Raw genomic sequence first — 26,156 nt, 5'->3', positions numbered from 1 at the left:
ATGACATGTAAACACGACACAGGGGGCTTGAACCTGGACATTGGAATACAGTAACAAGCTGCACACTTGCAAGAACATCACGTTTGCAGATGTCCGAGTCTCCACCTTGTTTAATTCTCTTATCCCAGACAGAAACAATATTACCTGCGCAAACGTCATGGAGATGTTTTCTTTCTTCTTCTTGGTAGCAAAAATCAGGGGGGAGACAAGTTCCGAGGCATTAGAGCAGAGGGGGGTTACCACAAATGAGATATAGAATGCTAAAAGACAAAATCCCAAAACACAGCATACTGTAATCAAGTAAGATAAGAGAGGAAAGTAATAAACTTATCACTAAAATGTAAGAAATCAAAGCAAAAAAATCTCAGAAAATGAATCTCTGAATCAAGACAATTCTACTTCTAGGTGAGGAGTAAGGCTATGATGCAAGTGTATCTTGCACAATAATGCAAATATTTACATGGAAAATCAAGCTGTCAATACCCAAACTGATTTTTCTAGAGCTAACCACTATCTAGGCCAAGACCTTCCAGGACACTGATTTAATACCTGTAGTCCTGAGTAACTTTCAATGTTTCACCACAGGAATAAGGATGAGTTCAAAAGGTTAAAAAGTAATAGTTCTACTTCCTTACCAGCTTTAGTTTTTGAGGGATATGGGATGCAACAATAAAAGTAAATTTCACACAATTAAATATATGTACATGTAAAAATTAAACATAACTTACCTGAAATAGGAATGTGAGAGAAGACACTGATCATCAGGAAAAAGATTTTCGACGAAGAACATGCCGATGTAACAGCCAGGTATAACAACTTGGGAAGTGTTCATCCAGATCTTCGACAGTACAATGAAGTAAAACAATACCACGAGAAGGCACTGATCATCAAGAAAAAAAAATTCGGCGAGGAACATGCCAAGGTAGCAGCCAGCTATAACAACTTGGGATGTGCTCATAGAGTTCTTGGAAAGTACAATGAAGCAAAAGAATACCACGAGAAGGCACTGATCATAAGGAAACAGATTTTTGGTGAGGAACATGCCGATGTAGCAGCCAGCTATAACAACTTGGGAAATGTTCATGAAGATCTTAGACAGTACAATGAAGAACAAGAATACCACGAGAAAGCACTGATCATCAAGAAAAAGATTTTCGGTGAGGAACATGCCAATGTAACAGCGAGCTATAACAACTTGGGAAATTTTCATGAAGATCTTGAACAGTACAATGAAGCAAAAGAATACCACGAGAAGGCACTGATCATCAGGGAAAAGATTTTCGGAAAGATTTTCGGATTTTGAGGAACATTTCCTACAACTGCGGAAACTTCTTACAAGATAGAACAACCATTACACCCCCTTCCCCGAGATCCAATCTGCACCTCCCCCCGCAATGTTTGGCTTATTAAATGCTTAATCCATCATGTGATAAACTTTGAGTGCATTTTTCTCAAAGGTCTACTTTTGCACTAACTGACTTCACGCCAACATTTCTACTTTGGAAGGTATTTAAGAGAAATTCCTGAGATTTGGAGTAATCAAAGACCACCAGCGTCGTGATGCAATAGACTAAAAAATTCATAACATTTGAACGTCTGTCATGTGACACTAGTTAATTTGTTCACTGGGTTTGGTGCAAAATAAGGTTATTTGCAAACAAAGCCTATAGAAAGCACGGAAAACAAGAGTTAACTTTGAAAACTTTAGTCTATTGCATAGACCGGAACAGAAACTTACAAGATATGCTTGTTTGAAAATCAAATCTTGTTTTGTAAAAGAGCTGGAACTGTTGGCGTCAATGCTATAGACTAAAACCTCAAAAGGCTGTGGCTGGTTGCCATAGCAACCATTTTCAGCAAAACCTTTAAAATTTATTTTCTCTTCATGGGTGCAAACGCGCGCAATTGATCTTACTTCACCATATTTAAACAAACTTTTGGTCCATTTTAGGGGACCATTCCGCTTTAAGTAAGCGTAAATTAGTTTACTAAGGCAATGGTGTGTGAGCGGAAATGGGCAGAAATTGGGCAGCTACGCTTCTCGCCTTTAAGCATATCACTTTTCTCTCAAGCCACGAGAAGATCAAGCTAAGAATGAATACCACATACAGGCCTTATACCCAAGGTAATCCTTCTTAAGTAGCCAGCGATTAGGCGTTTTCCTTTGTGTTTTTGGTTTCCTCTTCCCCCGAAAAAAAAAAACGCTTCATCGCAGGTTACCTTTTACTATGGTACACAGTTCTTCTACGGATGTTACTCGCGCGATGCGTAGACAGCCCAAGCAGTTTTCCACGGAAGCGTTTGTTCATATTTTGTTCACAAGGCGAAGAGAAACCTCCAATGATGTGCGGATGTCTTCTTTGTTATCTAAACAAAGGAGCTTCAGCACTCGCTACGTTTAGAAACTGTCTTTGATTTGGCGTTTGAAACTTCAGGCAATTCAAATATTTTCGTTTTTAAGACGCACGCTCCGCCATTTTTGGGTCTTATTACATCCATCACGTCTCCTTCAATATTAGATGAGAGAGACTTATATAACGAACCTCATCAATCAAGGTTTAACCCCTCTAACTTGATATAAAAGATGAACGCGTTACAAACACATTATATAGCCGTTACATAATATATGCGTGCAAATAAGAAGACTGTTTGGCAATAAGGTAGGTTAGAACCAGGGGTTAGAACTAAGTTTCTGTTATTTTTTAAACCATTTTTATAGAGACTTATAGGAGAAAAAACTCATGAGATCTCAGCTGGTCGTTATTTTTGATGGGTGAGATGAAGGCTCGTTAGGGACTAAGCCGAGCAAAGAATGGGAAGAGGTAGGAAAAATCTACCCAATCTTCTCACAGCTCCAGTAGTTTTTTTACTCGCCGCAGAGGCCTTGGGCTGCTATATATGGATTGAAGTGAATGAAGTAGGATGGAAATCACTGATAACTCTTTAGTGCCGGAAAGCGATGGACATCTTATTTTCAGTTAATCCTTTTCCACCTGGGGGGAGGGCATACCATCTAAACTTTGTGACTTTTCCTAAGGTTACCTGGGAGCAATTTTGTGTGTTAATTTTTTGGCCACGTAGCCTAGTGTTTCTGTGGCAACCAAGTATTATGCGAATGTTTTATCCCAATTTATGGGAGGCGCGGTGGCCTCATGGTTAGTGCGCTCGTCCCGGGAGCGAGCGGTCCGGGTTCGAGCCCTGGCCAGGGACACTCTGTTGTGTTCTTAGGCAAGACACTTTACTCTCACAGTGCCTCTCTCTACCCAGTCGTATAAATGGGTGCCGACGAATGTTTGGGGAAACCTAACAAATTGCGGGGGAGTGACCTGCGATGAACTAGCATCCCGTCCAGGGGGAGTAGAAATACTCCAAGCTGCTTCAGGCTACAGGAACCAGGATCAGCTCCGGCAGCTATGAGCCAGTCGGCTCCAAAGCTTCACTTATCCCAATTTGGATTTTTAAATTTCACATTATGGTTAAGTGAGATTCTCGATTTTATATTCTCCGCTTTTCTTGAAGCAATTTTGGAGCTGTTTTGGCATTTGCATTTGTGAAGGTTTTTAAATAAAACATGGCGGATCCAAGATGGCGGAGATTTTAAAATATGACGTCATTACTGCGTTAAGTGACTTCAGGATTAAACGCGGTTGTCTCTAAAGTAAATACATGGCTTTGCACGCCTTGTAGGTTTGATTACTATTGAGTAAGAACCTTAGAGCTACATAGAAGGGGCTCAAAAATACCCTCTCCCCCCCTCGAAGACCCCAAGGCGGAGCGAATTAAAGCCTAAGCGAAAACTCTGAACTTCGAGAAACAGATAATGTCCAAGCATATTTTCAAAGTGAAATTGAGGCGATTGTGTTTAGTGTCCTTCAACTATTCTTGGCAACGAGCGGGATCTTTAATTTTATAAATTGGGCAATATGAAACGGATATTTCCCAGTTTTTAGCTGAAGCACAGTTAGCCACGTGACGCGCTTGAACCAATCGCTTCCGAGCTAAAATATTTGATGGATTATAAACGTCAATTTATTAATATACAGATGTAGCCAAGCCTAAAAGCGTAGCTTATGATTGTAATAACTGACCATAAAGGAAAAAGAGAATTATTTTTTCTTGGATCAGAAACTCAAAAACTGATCAAATGTGAGCATGTAATTGTTCAGCGTGTGGTTTTGCTATTTTTTCCAGTTAAATTTTAACAAACTATACCCAATTAGCCTAACCAAGATTGTAGAAATTACGAACGCAATATATCAGGGACTTTCCAAGAGATGATTGTGCAAGGAATGTCAGAAGAAAAGTCAACAACGCGCCAGGGGTTAATTTGCGCCGAAATTTTGCCTTTGCGAGTACTCCCTCCTTCTCACACAGAGAAATAAGCTGACTTGAGTCCGCGATCCAATCGGAAAACCAGTGACTGGTCAGCAGTTATTTTCAAAAAAACACGCAACCTCGGTAAGCTCTAAACCTGAGCCTGCGATATGGTCACGTGATACTGGTTAGTGAATAGCTTATTTAGACAGCTGTCAATTAACAATAGCGTGCATGCCCAAAATCAAAGAGTTAGCTATGGTAATGGTGCTACTCTCTTAATTTCCAAGGTATTTACGTACGGACGTACGGACAGTAACGTGACAATCAGATTTTTCAGATGGATGGGTTACCAAATTTTCTAAGGTATGGGGCTCCGCTCGCGCGCCTTCGGCGCGCAGGGGCTCCGCCATAATGAATACAGGATTAACAAAATCATCACCAAACCGCTTTCAGTGTGCATCTTGATGTACTATGAAATTCACAGAACTTCTTTCGACAGAAGTACATGGTTATCAAGATGGATGGTTAGTATAATTAAAGTTCCGCATTCCAGGTTTAATGTGCTGGTACCATTTATGTACCTGGATGAAGAGCGGCCCTTTTAGAGTAACGTGGACCTATAAACCCAAAACAATGACCACGACCAGAAGATGAACCCAGACCGCACCATCCCGAATAGACAGCGCACTTATATTAACTTGTAGATTACCAAGCCTCCCAACTGATCATCACATTCAGATCATAGTAAGTAATTTACTGAACTCGATCCCGCGAGGGTATTTTTGTCCTGAGAGAAACATTGGACTGGAATCGAATGAAACAAACCTCACTACTTTTCCGAGGAGTCGTGCTTTAGTAGTAAAACAAGTTAGAGCTTTAGATTAGCTAGCGTTGCTGGTGACTTTCGCGCAGGAATACTAGAATACATAGAAAGGGTCTAGGCCGCTAGAAGAATGGTGAAGAGTACGTGGTTGGTTCTCATTCTTTTGCTATTCGTTCTTTGCAGGGTTACGTCACTATTAGGTCGCAATCACGTTGACAAGTCGTCAGCTACTCTAGTCTCAGGTCAGTTTCACATCTGCCAAACGTTCTTTTCCCAAGGAACAATCAATAAAATCGCCTGTTAGTTGGAATTAAAATTCAGCGCTTTCACAACACAAACTGAATAAAAATAACTGGGACCTTGCTAAAAGAGGAAATGCGAGGAAATGCGAGGAAATGCAGAGACAGGCCGGGCAGGAAACACTCTTTCTCAGGAGAGAAGGGATGTTCCTTAAGGACATTCGCGCTAATTGTTTCTGCGCATCCTTACTGCGCACGCAAATTTACACGCCACGTCATGCATCGAGCGCGCGTGCTAAGTACTAAAATGAACAATGATGGGGCAGATGGCCACTGCTATAGCTTTGCGTGGATTTAACGATCTTGGATGTTCGATGACCCCCAATTTTCTTAGCAGAAACAGATTTTATTTACAATTTTCTCCACATTGTCTAAAAATGAAAAAAAAAATCAATGTGGGAAGTTAGAAAAAATTCAAGATTTCTGTCCACGGGCCACCAAATCCTGCCATCTTGCGGCTGCAAGGCGCGTGAAACTATGGTCGCTAAATGTGAACTTGTTCTTTAAGAAACCTTACTAGTTGACTAAATTCACTTAATAGGTCCAGTTAAACAATATTTGGCAGAGAACGACTCACTTCAAAGTACCAATTACAATATTTTTTGGCTTACAGACACCGTGGCCTTATTCGCTAACGAAGCCCCTCCCCCCTCCCCCCCCCCCCCGCCATTTTTTTTTTTACATTTCTGACATAACTAATTCATCATCTTACAATGGTAAAAGTCTCAGAAAAAAAAATCAGTGTTAAGGACGGTGCCTACTCTTTTCAGTGCAAACACGTTCTGCGCATCACGCAAGGCATGGTATAAGTGCCACGTGCGCGCTGGGTTGACATTAGGCTGATTTAGCAAGAGAAAGGGAACGTCACTTGACGACGGCGCGCACAGTACAAGTACCCAAATATGGTCAAATTAGAACAGAATCCAGGTTATTCCGCACGCCCTGCAGTCGTCATCTGACCATATTTGGGTATTTATACTGCGCGCGCCGTCGTCGAGTGACGTTCCCGTTCTCTTACTAAATCAGCCTATTGACGCGAACAAGTACGCTATTGAGTACACGACTAAAATGAAAGCAACATTTTCTTACTGTGACCAAATCAAGTTTAACGGACCTGTACTTAAACCAGGAACACCAGAATAGCAGCATATCGATAACCACTAACTGTTAACGTCTTCCAGCTGAAAAACTAGCTGTTATCTGTCCAAAAATTATATTGAAATCCAACTGTTAACATGTACATGCAGATGGCGTAGTGCACGCGCAAAACAAGTACGAGATACACAAATAATAATTATTGGTCCGATTTGTTTATCACGAGTATGATTACAGTTCGAATTTTATAACACGAAGTCTTATTACCAATTAATCATAAAAATTACAATTTCCGAGAAAAGAAGAATAGCCAAGTTATGAAAGAAAGAAAAAATTTGCATTAAAATACCTAAAAAGGAGATGTAAACATTCTAAGGCCACCAATTAAGATGTTTGACCTGGGAATTTAAAGACGGCTGCTCTCAAAGGGTGTGCATGGCTTCCTTGATTTTCAATTGGAAGCTTGTGGAAGCAGAGTCGAGAATTTTAAAACAATCTTCTAAATCATTATTCTTGTTAACATCTCACTTTGTTATACTATTTATTGCATATTTTCATTTTATTTCTCACTGTACAACTGACTATGGATGATGTCTCATCCGAAACATGTATTGCCTTCATTAAAAAATGAGCTTCAAAAACATCGTGTGGTTCATCAAAGCGATATCTTAGGGCCTGTTTACTTGTGGAAGGGTACCCCGGCTAACCTGGCTACCCGGCTAACCGAGCTACCCTGGGAGGGCTAACTTCTCATACGTTTCTTTAGAAAACGCATTGAAGCTTTTATATGTTAGACAGGGTAGCCCGCCTACCCGGGACACCCTGTCATCTTGCCCTGGGCATCCGGATAGGCGGGATAGCTTTTTACCGTATAAACGGTTCGTGCCGGGCTATCCCGTCTAGTCAAGGTGAGATAAACCGCGAAAACATGGCCGCGCGAGGTGAATGTTTTCGTAGTTACCCTTTGCCGGTGTTATCTGCCGAACTGAATGACAGTCAATCTGAAGAGATCAATGTAAGAGATGAGTCTCAGGCAGAGAACAGGCCCGTGCCCGTGCAGGAAGCTGAAATAAGATGTCAAAAAGTTTCATTGGTCGGCCATTCTGTTTGTTGTGCTTAGCGGCCGCTCAAAAGATAGCCCAGGCAGCCCACTCACTGTCCCGGTTAGGTGAGTTGCATGTAAAGGCGGGTTGTGTCAATCCTTCTAGCCGGGTAGCCCAGTTAGCCGGGGCACCCTCCCTCCATGTAAATGGGCTCTTACTTCGTGCTGCTACGAAGCCTTGGTAATGTTTAATATCAGTCTAAATATTTCCGTTTTAAACCGGTCTGAGAGCGAACGTGTTTCGTAACATGAGTACAATCGGAATTCACTCGCTCGAAATTTACGCAACATTGTAAAATATATTAAGACCACAATGACTAGGAAACAACATAAGAAGATTAGTAAGTGTTATTTTACTACCATAATAAGTTTGCAAAACAGGGGCAGTGCAGATCATCCAACTTTTCTGAATACAATCTTCGTTGACAAGGTTTTTAGAAATGGGCAGTTGATCGGGGAGAACCTTCAGATGGTTGAATCCAAACAATAACAAGAGCCTAAACTTTTACTTTTTATCGGTTGAATTTCCAGTTTCTGTTATCTGGGTATGAAAAATGTGCAATCAAGCTCACCAAGAAATTCTCCCTTAACTTCGGACATTACGATACAGCGAAAACCATTTCCTAGTTTGCATCATGATAGCAAAGCTATGCAAATACATCTCCACCTTTTCATTTCTTCTTCAAGGTTTATATCTCGTTGTTTGTACATCTTCTTTGCTTTTGATTCTCCGTATTATTAGTATATATAACCTGCTGTACTGCTGGCGTGTGTTATAGATTATACAAACAAATAAGCAAATAAGCTTAAAAAGTATATTGTAAGTAATGTCAGTAAAGGTAGCCTGTTGTAAATCAATACACTCTCATTGTAAGTAGTGTAAGTATTGTAAGAGTAGAGTGAAGTGTTGTAGGTAGAGCAAGAATCCAGCACTGTATTGTGACTATTGTAGCGATAGCAATCTTATCTTAAATACGTTTTTTCCCTGTGTTGCAATAATAACTACTTACTAACCGAGAGTGAGGTCTTCACGGGAAAATTGCAAACTGAGACCTTGCGATACGGCAAGGCCAAGGTTTGAGATTTTCCCATAAAGACCGAACTTTGGAAGTTAATAAGTTTTCTATAATATAGCTTTTTGCTTTGGTTTTGCGGGCCCCTAATCGGCCCGTGGGCTTTACGGGAGAATAAAGCCCTAGAATTAGCCAATCAGAGCGCGCGTTATATCGGTTACAAACACAAGCCATATAATAAATGAATTTAATAAAGGTTTCCGAAGCCATATTATAAGCAAAGCTGGGTACTAAGGTAAAAGCCCCTAATTTTAAGCCTTCTTGCCAACATTGTTTGACTTCAGCGGTATTTTGTTTCTACTTCTTTGTTCTCACGTCTAATTGGCTTTCCTAAGATATTCATTTCTCCTTAATAGCCCACACCTCGAAAATAATCAATATTTTTTAATTTACGTGTTTTAAGAATAAACCTTCCCTATTTTTCAGTTTGCACTAGCTTTCACTGGTGATAAAACTCATTTTAACTTAGTAATTATTTATTGTCAGCTCCTTTGAATGTTTTGCGATCAAGCTCTCGCCTTTTTTTCGTAGCTTTGACAGGCTATCAATCAAGAGCCTCTGGCGCCCAAGCTTCCTGCTCAATGACATTTTTATTACAACCAATAGAGTCACGTGCATACATGGCAAATAACTGTCAAAAGAGCATAGGGGTATGAAACGTGAGTCGGTGTCTGAATATTTTTTGCTTCTTTAGCACTTTCAGTTTCTTTTCATCTGACGGAGAAGTTATGGAGTCTGTTCATGTTCGTATGCTTGATGAAGACGAGGAAAGTAAAAGCACTGATCAGTTTGGGCCGTTTTGAGCAGAAACTACGCAAATCATTCATTCAGTAGCCAAATCTGTGACCATAACTTTGCATTTCAATTGCCTAATCAGGAATGAAAATTCCGATCGTCTGATCTTCGCTTCTAAGACCAAACGCACATTTAGGATAAAACAGCTACCGTGGGGTTACAAAGTGAAACTTTTAAGAAATTTAAAGAATTCTATGTCATCACCACTTTTCAATTTTTTTTGACTGCAGATTTTGATCGTTTGTACAACAAAGAAAGGAACAAACTAGTATTGAAAACCATCAATCAGTTCCCAAATTAAGGTACTTACAAGTAGGAGATAACTTTTGTTTTTATTTAAGCTCTTTTATTGTCAAGGAAAACTCTTCTTTGAAAACTAAACTTTGAATTATGAATGTATATCAGTCTGATAGGAATTTTATGCTTGTCTGGCAACATTGTTTCAAAGTATGTTAATTACACTACTTTCTTTTCGTATTTTTATAACCTCACATGTCTTTGTTAAATATCTACATGGACCTAAATTACCCCCCGGCATCAAAAATTCAATCTATAGTTTGACTAAGGTAATTTACTCGTTTTTCATTTTTGTCGAAAACTGTGTCCAATCCAACAAACGTGGTTAAGCTAATAAGACTAATTCTTGCCATCTTCATTACTTTTCGCGTTTTTAGAGCAAACTTTCTATTTTTTTTTCAGATTGTATTCGGTATTGAAACTCATTAAAAATCATCGTCTACGCTCTGCTGCTTCAAGGGGGCAGCCTACCCTTATTTTGACAATTTTTGCAATCATCGAGTTCTGGTTTCCTTTCAAAGGAATAGCCAACATATGTCCACAAAAGTTCTCAATTGTTCAATGAGTGAGTGCCAACTGGTAATATACATTTGGGCCTGACCGCAAACATGCCCATTTTGTGGCAAAGGTGCAAAACATGACATACTATCCAGGAGATCAAGTTACATTTTGCATACAGCAGGTAAGATAACTTCATGCAATGAACCTAAAACTTACATGATCTGTTCAATATAAGGTCATGCTTTCACTGTGCAAACTGTCAGATCCGAGCTTGGTTAGGCAATACAACATTCAAGTTATTAACGATCCAACACTTTGCACAATTCAGGCTAGATTTGAGGTTCATTGCATAGTAAATTGTTGGAATGTTGGAACGCGAAATCGCCTTGTTAGAAAAACATTTAGACAATGCAAGCAATAGTAACCCCTCATATTATATTGTTGCTGAAAGAATTTTTACCTTAAAGAAAGAGCTAGAAAACATTTTTGACTATCGAACCAAAGGCGCTATCATTAGGTCAAAGTCACAATGGTACAACGAGGGCGAAAAGAACTCCGGATATTTTCTAAATCTCGAAAAAAGGCACTGTAAACAAGGAACAATTAGTCAATTAAAACTTAATGACACCGACTTTGTCACCACAGACAGAGATATCTTATCTGAATGTACGGCTTTTTACAAAAATCTTTATACGTCAAAAAGCCCCGACAGCATCCAGTCAACATTCCTCTCTGAAGTGAACTCCACTTCTTTGACCAATGAAGAACAAACTTTATGTGAAGGCCCCTTAACTCAAAAGGAATGTTTCGAAGCCCTGAAGAAGATGGAGTCTGACAAAACGCCGGGCACGGATGGACTTCCCGCCGAATTCTACAAAGTTTTTTGGAAAGACATTTCTTTTTTTTTAATCTCGGCCCTCAACTATGCTTTTGACTCTGGCTGCCTCTCAGTAACACAAAGACGAGGGGTTATAAAACTAATTCCAAAAAAAGATGCGGAACTATACTTCATCAAAAATTGGAGGCCTATTACCCTTTTGAACACTGATTACAAAATCGTAGCAAAATCTATTGCAAACCGAATTAAATTAGTACTTCCAAACCTTATCAATCATGATCAAACAGGATTTTTGAAGGGCAGATTTATAGGCGAAAATATCAGACTCATTGACCCTATTATTCAATATGCCACAGAAAAGAATATCCCGGGTCTGTTACTTTTTATTGACTTTGAAAAGGCATTTGATTCTCTCGAATGGTCCTTCATACATGGCACATTAAGATCCTACGGTTTTGGTGCTACGCTAATCAACTGGGTGAAAACCCTGTATAGTCATACTGAAAGCTGTATTCTGAATAATGGATGGGCAACTAATTTTTTTGAAATTCAAAGAGGTGTTAGGCAAGGCTGCCTGCTCTCACCTTATTTATTTATCCTATCGGCAGAGGTGCTGGCCACGGCAATTAGGAAAAATACTAATATAAAGGGAATCTCTGTAAATAATGTGGAAATTAAGTTAAGTCAGTATGCCGATGAAACAACACTTATATTAGACGGGTCACGTGAATCTCTCCTTTCATCCCTTGCAATGCTTGACGATTTCAGCAAAGTCTCTGGCCTCAAACTCAATGATAAGAAAACGGAAGCTCTATGGATTGGCGCAAGTATTGGAAATGATAAAATTCTGTCATCAGGAAAAGAGCTTAAATGGCCAAAAGACAAAGTAAAATTCCTAGGTCTATGGATTTCAACAGATCCCGAACTATCTGCCTCTTTAAACTACAATGAGCAACTTGAAAAAGTGAAAGAAATCCTAAGATGCTGGAAATACCGCCGACTCACATTGTTAGGGAAAATCACTGTTATCAAATCACTAGTGGTCTCCCAATTGGTTTATCTACTCTCGCCTCTTCGCTCAAACTACAGGGTTTTAAAAGAAATAAATGATTTACTCTACACTTTTCTATGGAATGGTAAAGGCGACAAGATAAAACGGAAGGTAATGATCAATGATTTCGGTGGTGGTGGCCTAAAAATGATCGATATTAGTTCCTTCAATAAATCCCTCAAAACCACATGGATTAAAAAATATTTAGATAACAACAATAAGGGAAAATGGAAAATCTTTTTTGATATAACCCTAAAAAAATATGGCTGTCAAAACTTTTTTTTCTACAACCTCAACGTTAGAGACACCTTATCGACAATAACAACTTCGGATGCCTTTTTAAAAGAACTGTTAGGAATCTGGGCGGAAGTTAACTTTGAACCTGAAATAACATCGAAAGATCACTTTCTGGATCAACAATTTTGGCATAACTCCCTAATAAAGATAGCCAACAAAACAGTTTTTTTAAAAAATTGGTTCACTAAGGGAATAACTCGGGTGAAACATCTTTTAGGACCGGACAACAACTTTCTCTCGTTAAATGATTTCCGCTGTAAGTATGAAATAGACCCTCCCCCTCTCAGCTTCTACGGATTAATATCGGTTGTAAAGTCTCTTCGGACTGATTCTAATTTTCAAGATTTACAGAACACCGACCACGAATACGAGCCACTTACAACAAGAATTTTGCAGGTCAAAAGAGCAACTACAATAATATATAAAAAACTGATTAGTAACAAGAGTTTAACCCCAGAGTCAAGTCAAAAGAAGTGGCTAGAGGATTGTGGCCTACCAATAAATGACAACATAAACTGGAATGCTGCCTATCTTTTAGCTAAAAAATGCACAAAGAGCACTAAGCTGATAGAGTTTCAGTTTAAATTCTTACATAGACGTGTACCAACCAATAACTTTTTATTTAGAATAGGTCTACATGGCGATGAAAAGTGCAGTTTTTGTTACACCTCCTCTGAGTCAATAATTCATCTTTTTTGGTCATGCCGCCAAACATCTCACTTTTGGAATAAACTTACTGAATGACTGAAAAACTTAAATTTACTTCCTAGAGATTATGCTTTGACAAATATTACTGCTTTGGGTCTGAGGCCAGATATCTCTCAATTTGCGCTTCTTATAAATTACTGCTTTCTCTTAGCACGATATCACATATGGCTCGCTAAAACAAAAGATGATCATCCAAATCTTACGCTTTTCATATGCACACTAAAATCACAATATGAGATAGAAACAAAAAGTGGAGACACGAAGAAATGGAAACCTCTTACAGGATATATGAGGATTTAATTGATATTTTAGATTATATTTTCTGTAGGGTTATCTACCTCCTACCCATTAATCTATTTCTAATCTCCTGTCAGATGCATAACTCATTTTACTTTTAATGTACCACATACCTTTGCTCTGTTTTTTATGTTTCTGTACTACAACCTCAAGCTGTAATGATAACTAGCTATTTTTCTTCTCAGTTTTTTTTTCTTTACCCCTTGTCGTCACTGTATTTCTTAATTGTGTAAGTCGTGTAACTGTATTTGTTAGTAATGTAAGTCGTTTAGTTATTGTAATTTAAATAGTGTAAATAATTAGAGCAATATAATGTAAATAGAGTTAGTGTTGCATTGGTTTCCCTTGTGTTATTGCAAAAAAAAAAAAAAAAAAAAAAGAGTTCAAAGACTCATTCTGGTTTTGAGTAGCTCCTTCGAGATAACGTACGGTCTAACAGTTCATCAGCTGATAAAGCCTCAAATGTTGGCTTCACAACCTCAACCACAGCTGGTGCTAATGGAGATTTGTACTTGTAGGCATGGGTTCCTTTCGCTCTGTCTCGCTGCCAGCCACACCATGAAGTTTCCCCTTCTGGGCAGTAGTCGTGCTGTGGATTATCATCGGATGAAGTGGAATGATAAAAAATGGCCCATATTGCTGATTTCATCCCTTCTTTGTCATTCTTGTTACTTCTTATGGCTTTCCCATAATACTTCTGGAACAAGTCAATTCTCTTGTCCGTCAAGCGGTCTCTGCCCCCAAGAGATATTCCGTCATCTAGTTTCCTGCCCTTGTATGCATTCTTCAGATCTCTGAGCCGGCGACCCATCCTCTTTTGGACATGGCCGACACAGTCTTCCTTCACAATAGAAACATCATCACCATAAGGTTTCAGTTCCTCAACCCTGACGTTGAAGCTTTCAGACTTATTTTCAGGTGTTTGGTTAAGAGGAGGAACCGAGCAAGAAGTAGCGATTAACTTGGTGCTGATTTGAGCAGAAACATCTCAAGGTAGAAACTCTGTCGGCTTCTTACTAGTAACAACGTGGCAACAACTTTGCATTTCTAGGGGCTGAATAAATAGTCGTTCTTCTGCTGTTTGTTTTGAGCACTTGAGCAAGTTTAGGAATGAATCTACTTCTCCAAAGAGTGGTTTCGAAAGTTGTATTAACGTCAATGCTCATTGTATTTTTATCGCAGCTTTTGACCAGCCGTTTGAAGAAACAACAGGAGAACAAATCAGCAAAGCAATTAAAGAGTTACGAAATCAGAGTCTCTTCCAGGTATTTTGCACATTTGTTGTTCTGTAAATCTTTGGTTTCCAAGAAAAGTGAACACCTTAAGTCTTGTTATCAATCAACATATTGCCCAGCAAACTGGTGACAAAGATAAAGAAGCTTGCTCACTAGGAAATCTTGTCTTGATTTAACACTAAATTCTCAAAACGAACATGGAAAAAATTTTCAGTCAATAAAGAGAATCGATATCTCACGCTTAGGTGAATATCTCGAGTTTTGTGGGATTTTAATTTGAAAGACAGGTATAAAAGAGGAGTAGTAAGGCAGTATTTACCATTAAAATTGCCTTAATGAGAAACTTAAGTTGTAGCACTTGCTCATTAACTGCAGAAATACTCAGCCTGACTTTCAAACAAACATAGCAAACCACCAAGGGAAAGCACCTAATTTCTTACTTGAGTGGTTCTGTTTCATGAGTCTTTCAGACGCAACAACTTTACTGACTTCACCTGACGTTTAATTCGAATTCATCGTCTGTTATGTTATCAAATGCAGTGTAAATTTTTCATTAATTTTCAATCAATCCAACAAACTTGGTTCAGCAACTAACCCTGACCCTTGTCATCTTCATTGTTATTTCTTTGTGTTTTCGTGTTTTTAGAGCAAACTTTTCTATTTATTTCACATTGCATTCGGCGATGAAAAACACTGAGACATCTTTGTTTCTTAAAACTAACTTTCAGATACATGTACATCAGTCAGATAGGAAGTGAATTTGAAGCTTGTGAGTGAAAGAATTTTCAATACTAAATTTGAGTGTGCGTTTGTGAGAGTACAAAAAACGTTATTCTATAATATGTAATCCTTAGTTTGTTTATGAGACATTTACAAAACATCGCAAAAGATGTCACAACTACTTGGAATAACACACAAATTTCAGTAAGTGTTATTTTACTAGCACTAGACACTAAGTCTACTATCAAGTGAAAGCCCCTAATTTTATGCTTGTCTGGCAACATTGTTTCAAAGGCATTTTAATTACACTACTTTTCTTTCAGTTCGTGTTTATATAACCTCACTGGCCTTTGTTGAATATCTATTTGGACCTAAATTCCCCCCCTGCATCAAAAATTTAATCTGTATTTTGACTGAGGTAATTTACTCGTTTTTCATTCTTATCGTAAACTGTGTCCAATCCAACGAACTTGGTTAAGCTAATAAGACTAACGCTTGCCATCTTCATTACTTTTCGTGTTTTTAGAGCAAACTTTTCAGATTGTATTCGGTATTGAAACTCATTAAAAAATCATCATCTACGCTCTGCTGCTTTAATGTGTTGTAAACAATCTCTTATCGCTAAGGCTTTGATATTCATCACTTACCACTGAAACTTTCATCTGCTTATTATTCTAACTCCAACAAAGGTCACGTGACTACACAGAAATTAACTGTCAAAAGTTAACTAAAGTATGAAGAGCGAGTCACTGTAGAGATGAATATTTCTTCGTTAGCAATTTCGATTTCCTTTGATCTGACGTTGAAGCTTTCGGACTTATTTCCAGGTGTTTGGTTAAGAAGAGGAACCGAGCAAGAAGTAGCGATTAACTTGGTGCTGATTTGAGCAGAAACATCTCAAGGTAGAAACTCTGTCGGCTTTTTACTAGTAACAACGTGGCAACAACTTTGCATTTCTAATGGCTAAATAAATAGTCGTTCTTCTGCTGTTTGTTTTGAACACTTGAGCAAGTTTAGGAATGAACCTACTTCTCCAAAGAGTGATTTCGCAAGTTGTATTAACGTCGACGTGCATTGTATTTTTATTGCAAATTTTGACCAGGCATTTGAAGAAACAACAGGAGAACAAATCAGCAAACCAATTAAACAGTTACGACATCAGAGTCTGTTCCAGGTATTTTGCACATTTGTTGTTCTGTAAATCTTTGGTTTCCAAGAAAAGTGAACACCTTATGTCTTGTTATCAATCAACATATTGCCAAGCAAACTGGTGAAAAACATTAAAAAATACTTAGCAACTTGGAAATTTTGTCTTGATTTAACTCTAAATTCTCAGAACTAATGTCGAAAGAAATAGTTTTCAATCGATAAAGAGAATTGATCTCTCACGCTTGGATGAATATGTTGAGTTTTGTGCGATTTGAATTTGAAAGAGCGGTATAAAAGAGTCTAGTAAGACAGTATTAACCATTTGTGTTGCTTTAATGAGAAACTTTAGTTGGAGCACTTGTTTATTAACTGCAAAAAAATCTCAATCTGGCTTTCAAACAAACCCTACAAGTCACCAAGGGAAAGCATCTAATTTTATGTTTGGTTAGGAACGAGTTTTTCAGACGTTTAATTCGAATTCATCGTTTGTTTTCAGTTGTAGTTAAAGTGTTTCTTTAGTTTGGCGTTTAAAATTTTGCAAACTAGTTTTAAATTTTATTGTCTGGAAAGTGGGGAAATTAAAAATCAAATTAGCTTAAGAAATTCTAAACACAGGAACAAGTTTAACCTCAGCATTTACCTTGAGGTACATTTAAGAAGTTTCAAACGTTTTCGGAGATAAATCGAGTTACTTATTACATTTTATTAACGTTTGTTTTGATAAATCACAACTATCCCTGTTTTTATTATTGTGGCAGCTTTTGATCCTTTGGAGAACGAAAAGAAGAGCAAACTAGCTTACATGACAGGCGGTTTAGGGGTGCCTTTTATCGTAGGGAGAGAAGTGCAAACACACAGCGCTCTACTAAGGGTAAAATGCGCCACTTATCTGCTTGCCCTACAGGCTAAGAAAAAACGAGCAAGATCCATGGCATGAGGAAGACAGAAATCAGTCCTTGTTCAAGTAAGTAGCTTCTTGTTTTAATTCCATATTTTCATTTCCAAAAGACTGAGTGATGAAAATTTCATCTCCCTTAACACGAAATTGCCAAGCAGAAAAGTGACAACAGTGATAATTTAATAATGGAAACTGTATCATGATGGAGAATAACATTCTAACTAGAGGAATTCATTTTTATATGTAGGTAAAGTTTTAAGATTCTTTAGCTTTTAAAATTGTTAGCAGTTACCGCGTAATTAATTTCAGTGACAAAAAGCGTCTCACTGAGTTAATTTATTTTTTGATATACATGTATGTATTTTCAGTGCATTAGGAACTGAACTTCGGAAACGAGATATTGATGAGTAAAGATAACAGAGAAAATTCTTTGTCATAGCTGAACGGAATGGTGAAGAATGCAACTGAATATATGAAAGACCATCTACGGGTATATAACGAACTCACAAAATGGTCAGCTCACAATCGGCTTGATAGCTCAGTTGGTAGAGCACTGCACCGGTATCGCAGAGGTCATGGGTTCGAATCCCGTTCAGGCCTGAATTTTTTTCAGGCTTTAATTTCACAACTGCCTAAGTTGTGTAAAAAACTGCGATGATCAATCATGTCTTCATATCTTTCTCCACAGTTCAAATATATGATTTTTCATATATTTACTTGCATGAGGGATAATCTGTTTACTTTTGAGAACCATTACAGTACGACGACTTAAACCGTGTCACGAGAAGAAAGTTAACCAATCAAATGTAAACTAAGAACAATGGACTGGGAGCTTTCTCGCGTCGGCAAGTAACGGTCTATTTGACTTGAAGACATTATATAACCTCTTAGAGATTCAGCGCTTGACGACGAATTATCATAGCTATAAATCTCGTTCGAAAACTTAAGCTTCAAAACTCATTTTGCAACAACTAAACCGAAACTGCGTTGATAAGTGTGCAAAACTTAGGATCGAAACTAACCAACAACAAATGGCAAAGTTTCCTGAGAGGTTCGCAACACTTCGCACTTTGTGGGTTTTCGATTTTGTTAAGTTGTTCGCATTCTTCAATGTTATTGGTTTATATGAGAAAAAGATCGCTATCCTTTGTACTCAAGTAACATTCTGATTGGTTAACTCTTTTTCCAGTGGCCCGGCCCGAGCAGTCGCACTGTAATGTAGAATAATACGCGAACTTAAATACCAAATTATATAACAATGAACAAGCCTAACATAAATCTTCCGCAGGCCCTACTACTTATTCAATAGATTCCCCATTGGCTGAACAGAAAAATGTCAGAGGTAATGGACTCCGAAACTAGTTGATTTCGTGAAATAATTCAGTGCTGGGCCTCTTTGTATAATGGGACGCAAACGCAGTCTATAGTGTGAAACAGGGACGAACTATCAGGCGCACTAAACCCTCAGTTTAGCATTTAGATGTACCAAAGCAGATACAGTCTGCCTTTACGAATCATTCGTCATTTGTCATCTTTATACTAAGATGCATATCTTTAAAACAGATTATTCCACAATGGAGTATACTTCTGAAAAACTGAACTATTTTCGAATTTGTTACATCGCCTTTAACTTGGTTCCCGAAGGACTACGACGAGTCCTCAAGCAAGAATGGGATTTCTTTTACAAAACAACGCTTGGAGAATGGAAAGACACGCCAAAGAATGGCTTAGACTTTTATTCTAACGAGTCTCGAGGAAGCCGCTCGAAGAATCGGCGATATCTGGCGACAATACAGAATGGTAACACTGTTGAGTGGGACTGTAGCTGTTTGTTTTTCGCGATTCTGTTCTCAGATAGCATTGGCACAACTCTGAGTGCAGCCATCAGGAAAGAAGTCGATGATCTTCGTCAAGTCCGAAATGATATTGCTCATATCAGTGAGGCCGAGCTGACAGATGCTGAGTTCAAGAACTATGCTGGAAGAGTGTTGGTGGCGTTTAACTCTTTGAGTCTTCCGGTCAATGACATAGAGGAAGTTAAAAATCAGACGACCTTTCCCACGGCAGAAGTAAACAACTTAATGGCACAGGTTTCCAATCTCCAAACAGAATTGCAAAACGTCAGATCTGATTTACAAGTTGCACAAGACACGATACAGAGAAAGGAAGAGCAGGTTGAATGTCTCAGCCAAGAAATTAATTCCAAAGTCGAGTCTTTCTGTAATCTCAGTTTCAAGCCGTCTCACGAAATTATCAAACGATTAAATGACGTCACAAAGATTATGACAACAATGCAAGAGATTGGCGATAAAAGTAACGGAGCGATCAGTACCATTTATTTATCCGGTAATCCTGGATGTGGTAAAACTCAAATTGCTCGTCAAATTGGGCAAGAGTTCTTTACAAGCGCATCAGATGAAAGTGAAGGCTTAACATTCGTTGCAACCCTGAATGCGGAAACCCTTGAAACGCTCGCTGACTCGTACATCAGTCTGGCTAAACAATTGGGAATCACCGAATACAGCTTGACTAACCTGGCTACCACGAAAGAAAACAGCCCCAAGGACACAATGCAGCATCTCAAGTGCTTAATTTTGCCAAAGATTCAACAGTTCTCAAAGTGGTTGATAATAGCAGACAATGTCGTAGACCTGTCTTTGGTTTGTGGTTACCTACCTCAGACCGCTTGTGAAGAGTGGGGTCACGGTCAGGTACTGATTACAACTCAAGACAGCAGTGCAATTCCCACAAATGCTCCTCATACCTACCATGAGTCACTCAGTGCAGGAATGCAGCCCGAGGACGCAGTAGAGCTATTGAAGCAAGTATCGCAAATTTCTGGCAATGATGAGCAAGTTCAAAGGGTTGCTGAGGTTCTCGAGTATCAGCCACTTGCCTTGGCGAGCCGCTGCGTTTTACGTACAAACTGTTACGAGTTGTGGTTCGCCAACCTACGGTTGGACAAATTACATGGGAGCACTTGTTAGTGGTAAGCGTGAGGCAACAGAAGAACCTCTTGCCAAAGGGAATCCAGCGTATTCCAAAACGATGACTACAGCAATTAAAATGGCAATAGATAGCACTTTGGAAGGCGAGGAAGTTCTTCGCCAGACATTTCTCTTTTTCTCGCTATGTGGCTCCGAATCTCTCCCAGTTGAAGCAGCCGTTAACTTTGTCAAAGTTCGCACTTCGGGACAGACTGAAGAATTAATCAGGGCAAAGATCCTAAAATCCTCCTTGATTACGTGTTTGTACAGTGAAGATGGAGCACCCGACTATGTAAGAGTGCATAACGTTGTCTATGAAATACTAAGGAAAATGTCATCGTTGGATTTTGAGTTGACAGAGAAACTTGAGGGCATAGCCGTAGCGATTCAGGTTTTCCATTCTCTTATTGAGGGGAAGCATAATCGCTTGGGTGAAAGTGGGCACGTTTGTGTCATGCTACGTAGCATTACCACCCATTGCAAAGCATTACATGAAATTCTTACTAATAGTTTTACTACAAAAGATGTTTTGGTGAAGGAGTTAACACCCTTTATCGCTCCTGAAAAGGTCATTACGTGGCTTTGTTTAACTGCTTCTCTGTGTTGTAACCTTAGCAATCCATCAAATGCAATTCTCTTTTCCACATCGGCCTGTGATTTTGTTCAATACAGTAGTAACACTCGAGAGGGCGACTTAATAAAAGCAGATGTCTTGGCTACACACGGGATAACATTATCAATGACATGCCAGTATAAATCATCAATATCATACCATGAAGAGGCTAGAAAGATTTATAAAGCAATTTACGGTGAATATCATTACAAGGTAGCACAAATTTGCTGCAACTTGGGAACTGTTCATGAAGATCTTGGACAGTACCATGAAGCCAAAGAATACTACGAGAAGGCATTTATCATCAGGAAAAAGATTTTCGGCGAGGAACACGCTTCAGTAGCAGCAGTCTATAACAACTTGGGAAATGTTCATGGAGAACTTGGACAGTGCCATGAAGCAAAAGAATACTACGAGAAGGCACTGATCATTAACAAAACGGTTTTCGGCGAAGAACATGCCGTTGTAGCAACAAGCTATAACAACTTGGGAACTGTTCATGGAGATCGTGGACAGTACCATGAAGCAAAAGAATACTACGAGAAGGCACTAACCATCAGGAAGAAGATTTTTGTCGAGGAACATGTTGATATAGCAGCAAGCTATATCAACTTGGGAAGCGTTTATCGACATCTTGGACAGTACCACGAAGCAAAAGAATACGACGAGAGGGCACTGATCATCTGGAAAAAGATTTTTGGCGAGGAACATGCTAATGTAGCAGCAAGCTATAACAACTTGGGAAATATTCACGGAGATCTTGGACAGTACTATGAAGCAAAAGAATACTACCAAAAGGCTCTGGTCATTAGGAAAAAGATTTTCGATGAGAAACATGCTGCTGTAGCTGTTAGCTTTAACAACTTGGGAAATGTTCATGGAGATCTTGGACAGTACAATGAAGCAAAAGAATACTACGAGAAGGCACTGATCATCAGAAAAAGTATTTTTGGTGAGGAACATGCCGCTGTAGCAGCAAGCTATAACAACTTAGGTATTGTTTATCGACATCTTGGACATTACCATGAAGCAAAAGAATACTATGAGAAGGCACTGATCATCAGGAAAAAGATTTTTGGCGAGGAACATGCCGATGTTGCAGCAAGCTATAACAATTTGGGAAATGTCCATGGAGATCTTAGACAGTATCATGAAGCAAAAGAATACTTCGAGAAGGCACTGATCATCAGCAAAAAGATTTTCAGCGAAGCACATGCCGCTATGGCAACAAGCTATAACAACTTGGGAACTGTTCATGGAGATCTTGGACAGTACCGTAAAGCAAAAGAATACTTTGAGAAGGCCATGATCATCAGGAAGAAGGTTTTCGGTGAGGAACATGCTGCTGTAGCTGCAAGCTATAACAATCTAGGTATTGTTTATCGACATCTTGGACAGTACAATGAAGCAAAGGAATACCACCAGAAGGCACTGATGATCAAGAAAAAGATTTTCGGCGAGGAACATGTCGATGTTGCAGCAATTGCATGCAAGCTGTAATGATTCGAAAATTATTTATCGACATGTTGGGCAGTACCACTGAGAAAACGAATACTTCGAGAAGGCACTGCTCCTCGATCAGTAAAAAGATTTTCGGCGAGGACCATGCTAGTGTAGCAGCAAGCTTTCAACAACTTGGAAAGTGTTTGTCAACATCTTGGACAGTACAATGAAAAAAAAAAGAATATGTAAACTTTACTTGTAAAGTATAGTTAACCACAAGAGCTTATTATTACTGTCCATCGATATGTCTCAGCCACAGACATGCTATTCTGTTATCGTGTAAGTGCATTACGAACTTGCCAAGGAACTTGATACCATAAACAATGGACACTACTAGCTATGTTGTCTCGGTATCCTTCTCAACAATTAGGGCTCATGTCAAAGGTATTAATCCTATCCATTACTATTGTACGCTCATCTTACGTTATCAGTTTTACTATCTGCTGCATATCCGATGTCAGTCGAACCTACTACGCTGGAATTCGCAGGTATACTACCTTTTGTTGTTCAAGGCAATGGAACCCCTTCCCTGCATCAGAGTTACAACTACGTTATTTCGCCTCTTGGCTCTCTGATCAAGTCAGCTTCCCAACCATTAAGCTGTATCTGGGTGGTAGCCGGTTTGCCCACATCGAAAACAGCCTTGCAGACCCGTTTGCAGATGCCCCCTTTCTTCGTTTACGTCTTCGAGGCCTCAAGCGGACAATTGGACTCTCCTCTCGCCGCCGTCTACCTATCACCATGTCAGTCATGCGCCAACTAAAAGGAGCTTTGGCAGATGACCCTCAGATCGCATCACAGGACAAACTCATGCTCTGGTCAGCCTTTACTCTGGCCTTCTTTGCCTTCTTACGTTCGAGCGAGTTCACCTCACCATCTTCAGTTCACTTCAACCCGCTGGTACACCTGTCCCGCTCAGACATCAGTTTTACCTCCGCAGGCTCCTTAACATTGCAACTGAAATCCTCCAAAACTGATCCCTTCCGGATGGGCTGTTCCATTACGCTCGCTCCTTCTGGCCGTTCAGTCTGTGTAGTACGGGCAATGCGCCGTTACCTGGCTTACCAGCTTCCAGGCAATTCCACCCCTCTTTATTTCTTCTCAACTGGGCAATTTCTCACCAGGGACAAAGTAACCTCAATTCTGCGCCTCCAACTTCAACGCTTGGGTTTTGCCACAGAGTCCTATGCATCCCGCAGTTTCCGCATTGGGGCTGCAACTACTGCTGCAGAGGTCGGCTTGCCCCCTTGGCTTATCCAAACCCTTGGCTGTTGGTCCAGCAATTGCTACACCCAATACATCAGGACACCTGCTTCAATACTCCAAGCAGTCCCTGCCCAGCTAGCCGCCACCCATAGTACTCCACTACAAGCTTGGGATCCAAGCACAGGACAATGTAGACCTTGTTAAAGTGCTCTAATATCTGTCACTACGTACCTGGCAGTATTTGGGGCATAACTTGGGTGCACACCTTCTACTTAGCTATCGCCTGCGTCAGGCTGGGTGGGTCCCTTACCCCACCTTATTCTTACCTACCTAAGCAGCTAGGTTGGGGGGCTTCGTTCTCTGGGTGAGTACGCTATCACCCCAATTCATTCACTGGGTGTGTCCACCAACCGCCCAAGTTTCTGCTTTGGGGTTTGTGTCCGCTAACCGCCCCACGTTGTGTTTATGCTTTGGGGTTTGAGTCCGCTAACCGCCCCACTTTGTCTGCAGGGTGTGTCCGCTAACCACCCAATTACCTGTCCAGGGTGTGTCGCTACCACCCACTCTCATTGCTATCCCAGGGAGCACCCAGTGTCCATGGTCCCATTTACTGCCAGATTTGTCTTGTTATTTTTTGTCTATACAATATTATTAGAGAGCGAGTTGTTGTTAACCACGGGAAGGCACAGATCATCGAGAAAACTCTTTTCAGCGAGGAACATGCCGATGTAGCTGCAAGCTATAACAACTTGGGAATTGTTTATCGACATCTTGGACATTACAATGAAGCAAAAGAATAGCACGGGAGGGCACTGATCATCAGGAAAAAGATTTTAGCCAAGGAACATCCCCACGTAACAGCAAGTTACCGCAACTTGAGAATTGCTGACAATTACCTTAGACAGCACAACCAAACAAGGAGAAACGATTATTTTCTATTGTAACAATTTTGAATGTGGAGCTTCGGAAGCGGAAATTAGTTTACTAAGGCAACGGGTTGTGAGCGGAAATGGGCAGGTATTTTTGGTCAGCCACGCTTCGCACGTTAAGCATATTACTTTTATCTCGAACCAAAAGAAGATCAGGGTAAAAATTAATCCTCCATATAGGCCTTACACTCAAGGCAGTCAGCTGTTTTTCTTTGTTTGTTTTTCTCTTTCCCCGAAAAAAAGAACGCATGATCGCAGACTACCTCTTAAGTTGTTTGTAGACATGGTACCCGGTTCTTCAGCGGGTGTTAATTACTCGCACGATGCGTGGACAACTCAGGCGGCTTTACACGTAGATTTGTTCACGTTTGGTTTACAAAGCGTAGGGAAACCTCCAATGATGTGCGGATGTCTTCTTTGTAATTAAAAACAAAAGGAGCTGCAGCACTCGCCACGTTTAAATGCATTTCGAAACTTTAATAGGAGTTAAATTAAATAAGAGAGAGATCTCCCCTGCCTAAACTATAAAAACTGTCTTTGATTTTGCTTTTTTAACTTCAGGTGAACAGGGTTTTTCTTTTCGAAGACACGTTGCACTATATTTTTTTTGGTCTAGTTGCATCCTTCACGTCCCCTTCAAGTGAAAATCGTCATAACACGCGAGTAACATCCGCGAAAGAACTGGGTACCATTTCTTATCTTGGGTATCTTGGGTAAGGCCTATGATGGGGGATTAATTTTGTTATCTTTATTTATACTACTGGGTGGAGAGAGGCACTGTGAGAGTAAAGTGTCTTGCCTAAGAACACAACAGAGTGTCCCTGGCCAGGGCTCGAACCCGGACCGCTCGCTCCCGGGACGAGCGCACTAATCATGAGGCCACCGCGCCCCCCATAATCACGATGACTACTCACGATGACTTCGACAGCGTTGATCCTAGCAGTATGCAGGACACCTGTCATATATGAACTCAGTTAAATGACCTTACTCTCCATGAGTTCTCGTAGCGCTCGTAACGCTCGTGTCATGTTGATTAATTCACCTTCACATTTCATTACCGAGCTTAAAATTCACTATCTTTATTAACTTATCACTACTCACGATGACTTCGATAGTGTTGATCCTAGCAGTATGCAGGACACCTGTCACATATGAACTCAGTTAAATGACCTCGCTCTCCATGAGTTCTCGTAGCGCTCGTAACGCTCGTGTCATGTTGATTAATTCACCTTCACATTTCATTACCGAATTTAAAATTCACCATCTTTGTTAACTTATAACTTTAGAGATGTTACTTCTGTAAAGGAATGCAGCATGAGATCTCAGCGGGTCTTTGTTTTTGACTCGGCTGAGATAAAGGCTCGCGAGGTACCAGGTAAGCCGAGCAAGGAATGGGGGAGAAATAGGAAAATTCTACTCAGTT

At 39.8% G+C, this 26,156-nt stretch overlaps 2 protein-coding genes and 1 pseudogene across 3 annotated transcripts; all 3 read left to right on the top strand.

The window, feature by feature from the left end:
- LOC149097202 (uncharacterized) lies at positions 1-1,376 on the top strand. The gene is made up of 2 exons (XM_089279855.1): positions 1-50; positions 766-1,376. The coding sequence occupies exons 1-2, from the start codon at positions 1-3 to the stop codon at positions 1,301-1,303; spliced, it is 588 nt and encodes a 195-aa protein (XP_089135981.1). The 3' UTR covers positions 1,304-1,376.
- Positions 1,377-16,184: 14,808 nt separating this feature from the next.
- Positions 16,185-22,780, top strand: LOC110058868 (uncharacterized; annotated as a pseudogene). Its single transcript, XR_002297691.2, has 4 exons — positions 16,185-16,350; positions 16,551-16,622; positions 17,356-17,561; positions 19,059-22,780. The product of XR_002297691.2 is annotated as an uncharacterized LOC110058868 (transcript).
- A 122-nt stretch (positions 22,781-22,902) lies between these two features.
- Positions 22,903-24,601, top strand: LOC110058887 (uncharacterized). The gene has a single exon (XM_020765547.2). It carries the CDS (start codon positions 22,938-22,940, stop codon positions 24,006-24,008), a length of 1,071 nt encoding a protein of 356 aa, XP_020621206.2. The 5' UTR covers positions 22,903-22,937; the 3' UTR covers positions 24,009-24,601.
- The last annotated feature ends 1,555 nt before the right edge of the window (positions 24,602-26,156 follow it).

This window comes from Orbicella faveolata, unplaced genomic scaffold, assembly GCF_042242905.1.
Source record: "Orbicella faveolata isolate gen_17 unplaced genomic scaffold, um_ofav_v1 contig_47, whole genome shotgun sequence".
Lineage (NCBI taxonomy): Eukaryota > Metazoa > Cnidaria > Anthozoa > Scleractinia > Merulinidae > Orbicella > Orbicella faveolata.
Note: the sequence above shows the minus strand (reverse complement) of the source record. Positions and strands in the feature narration are given on the sequence as shown.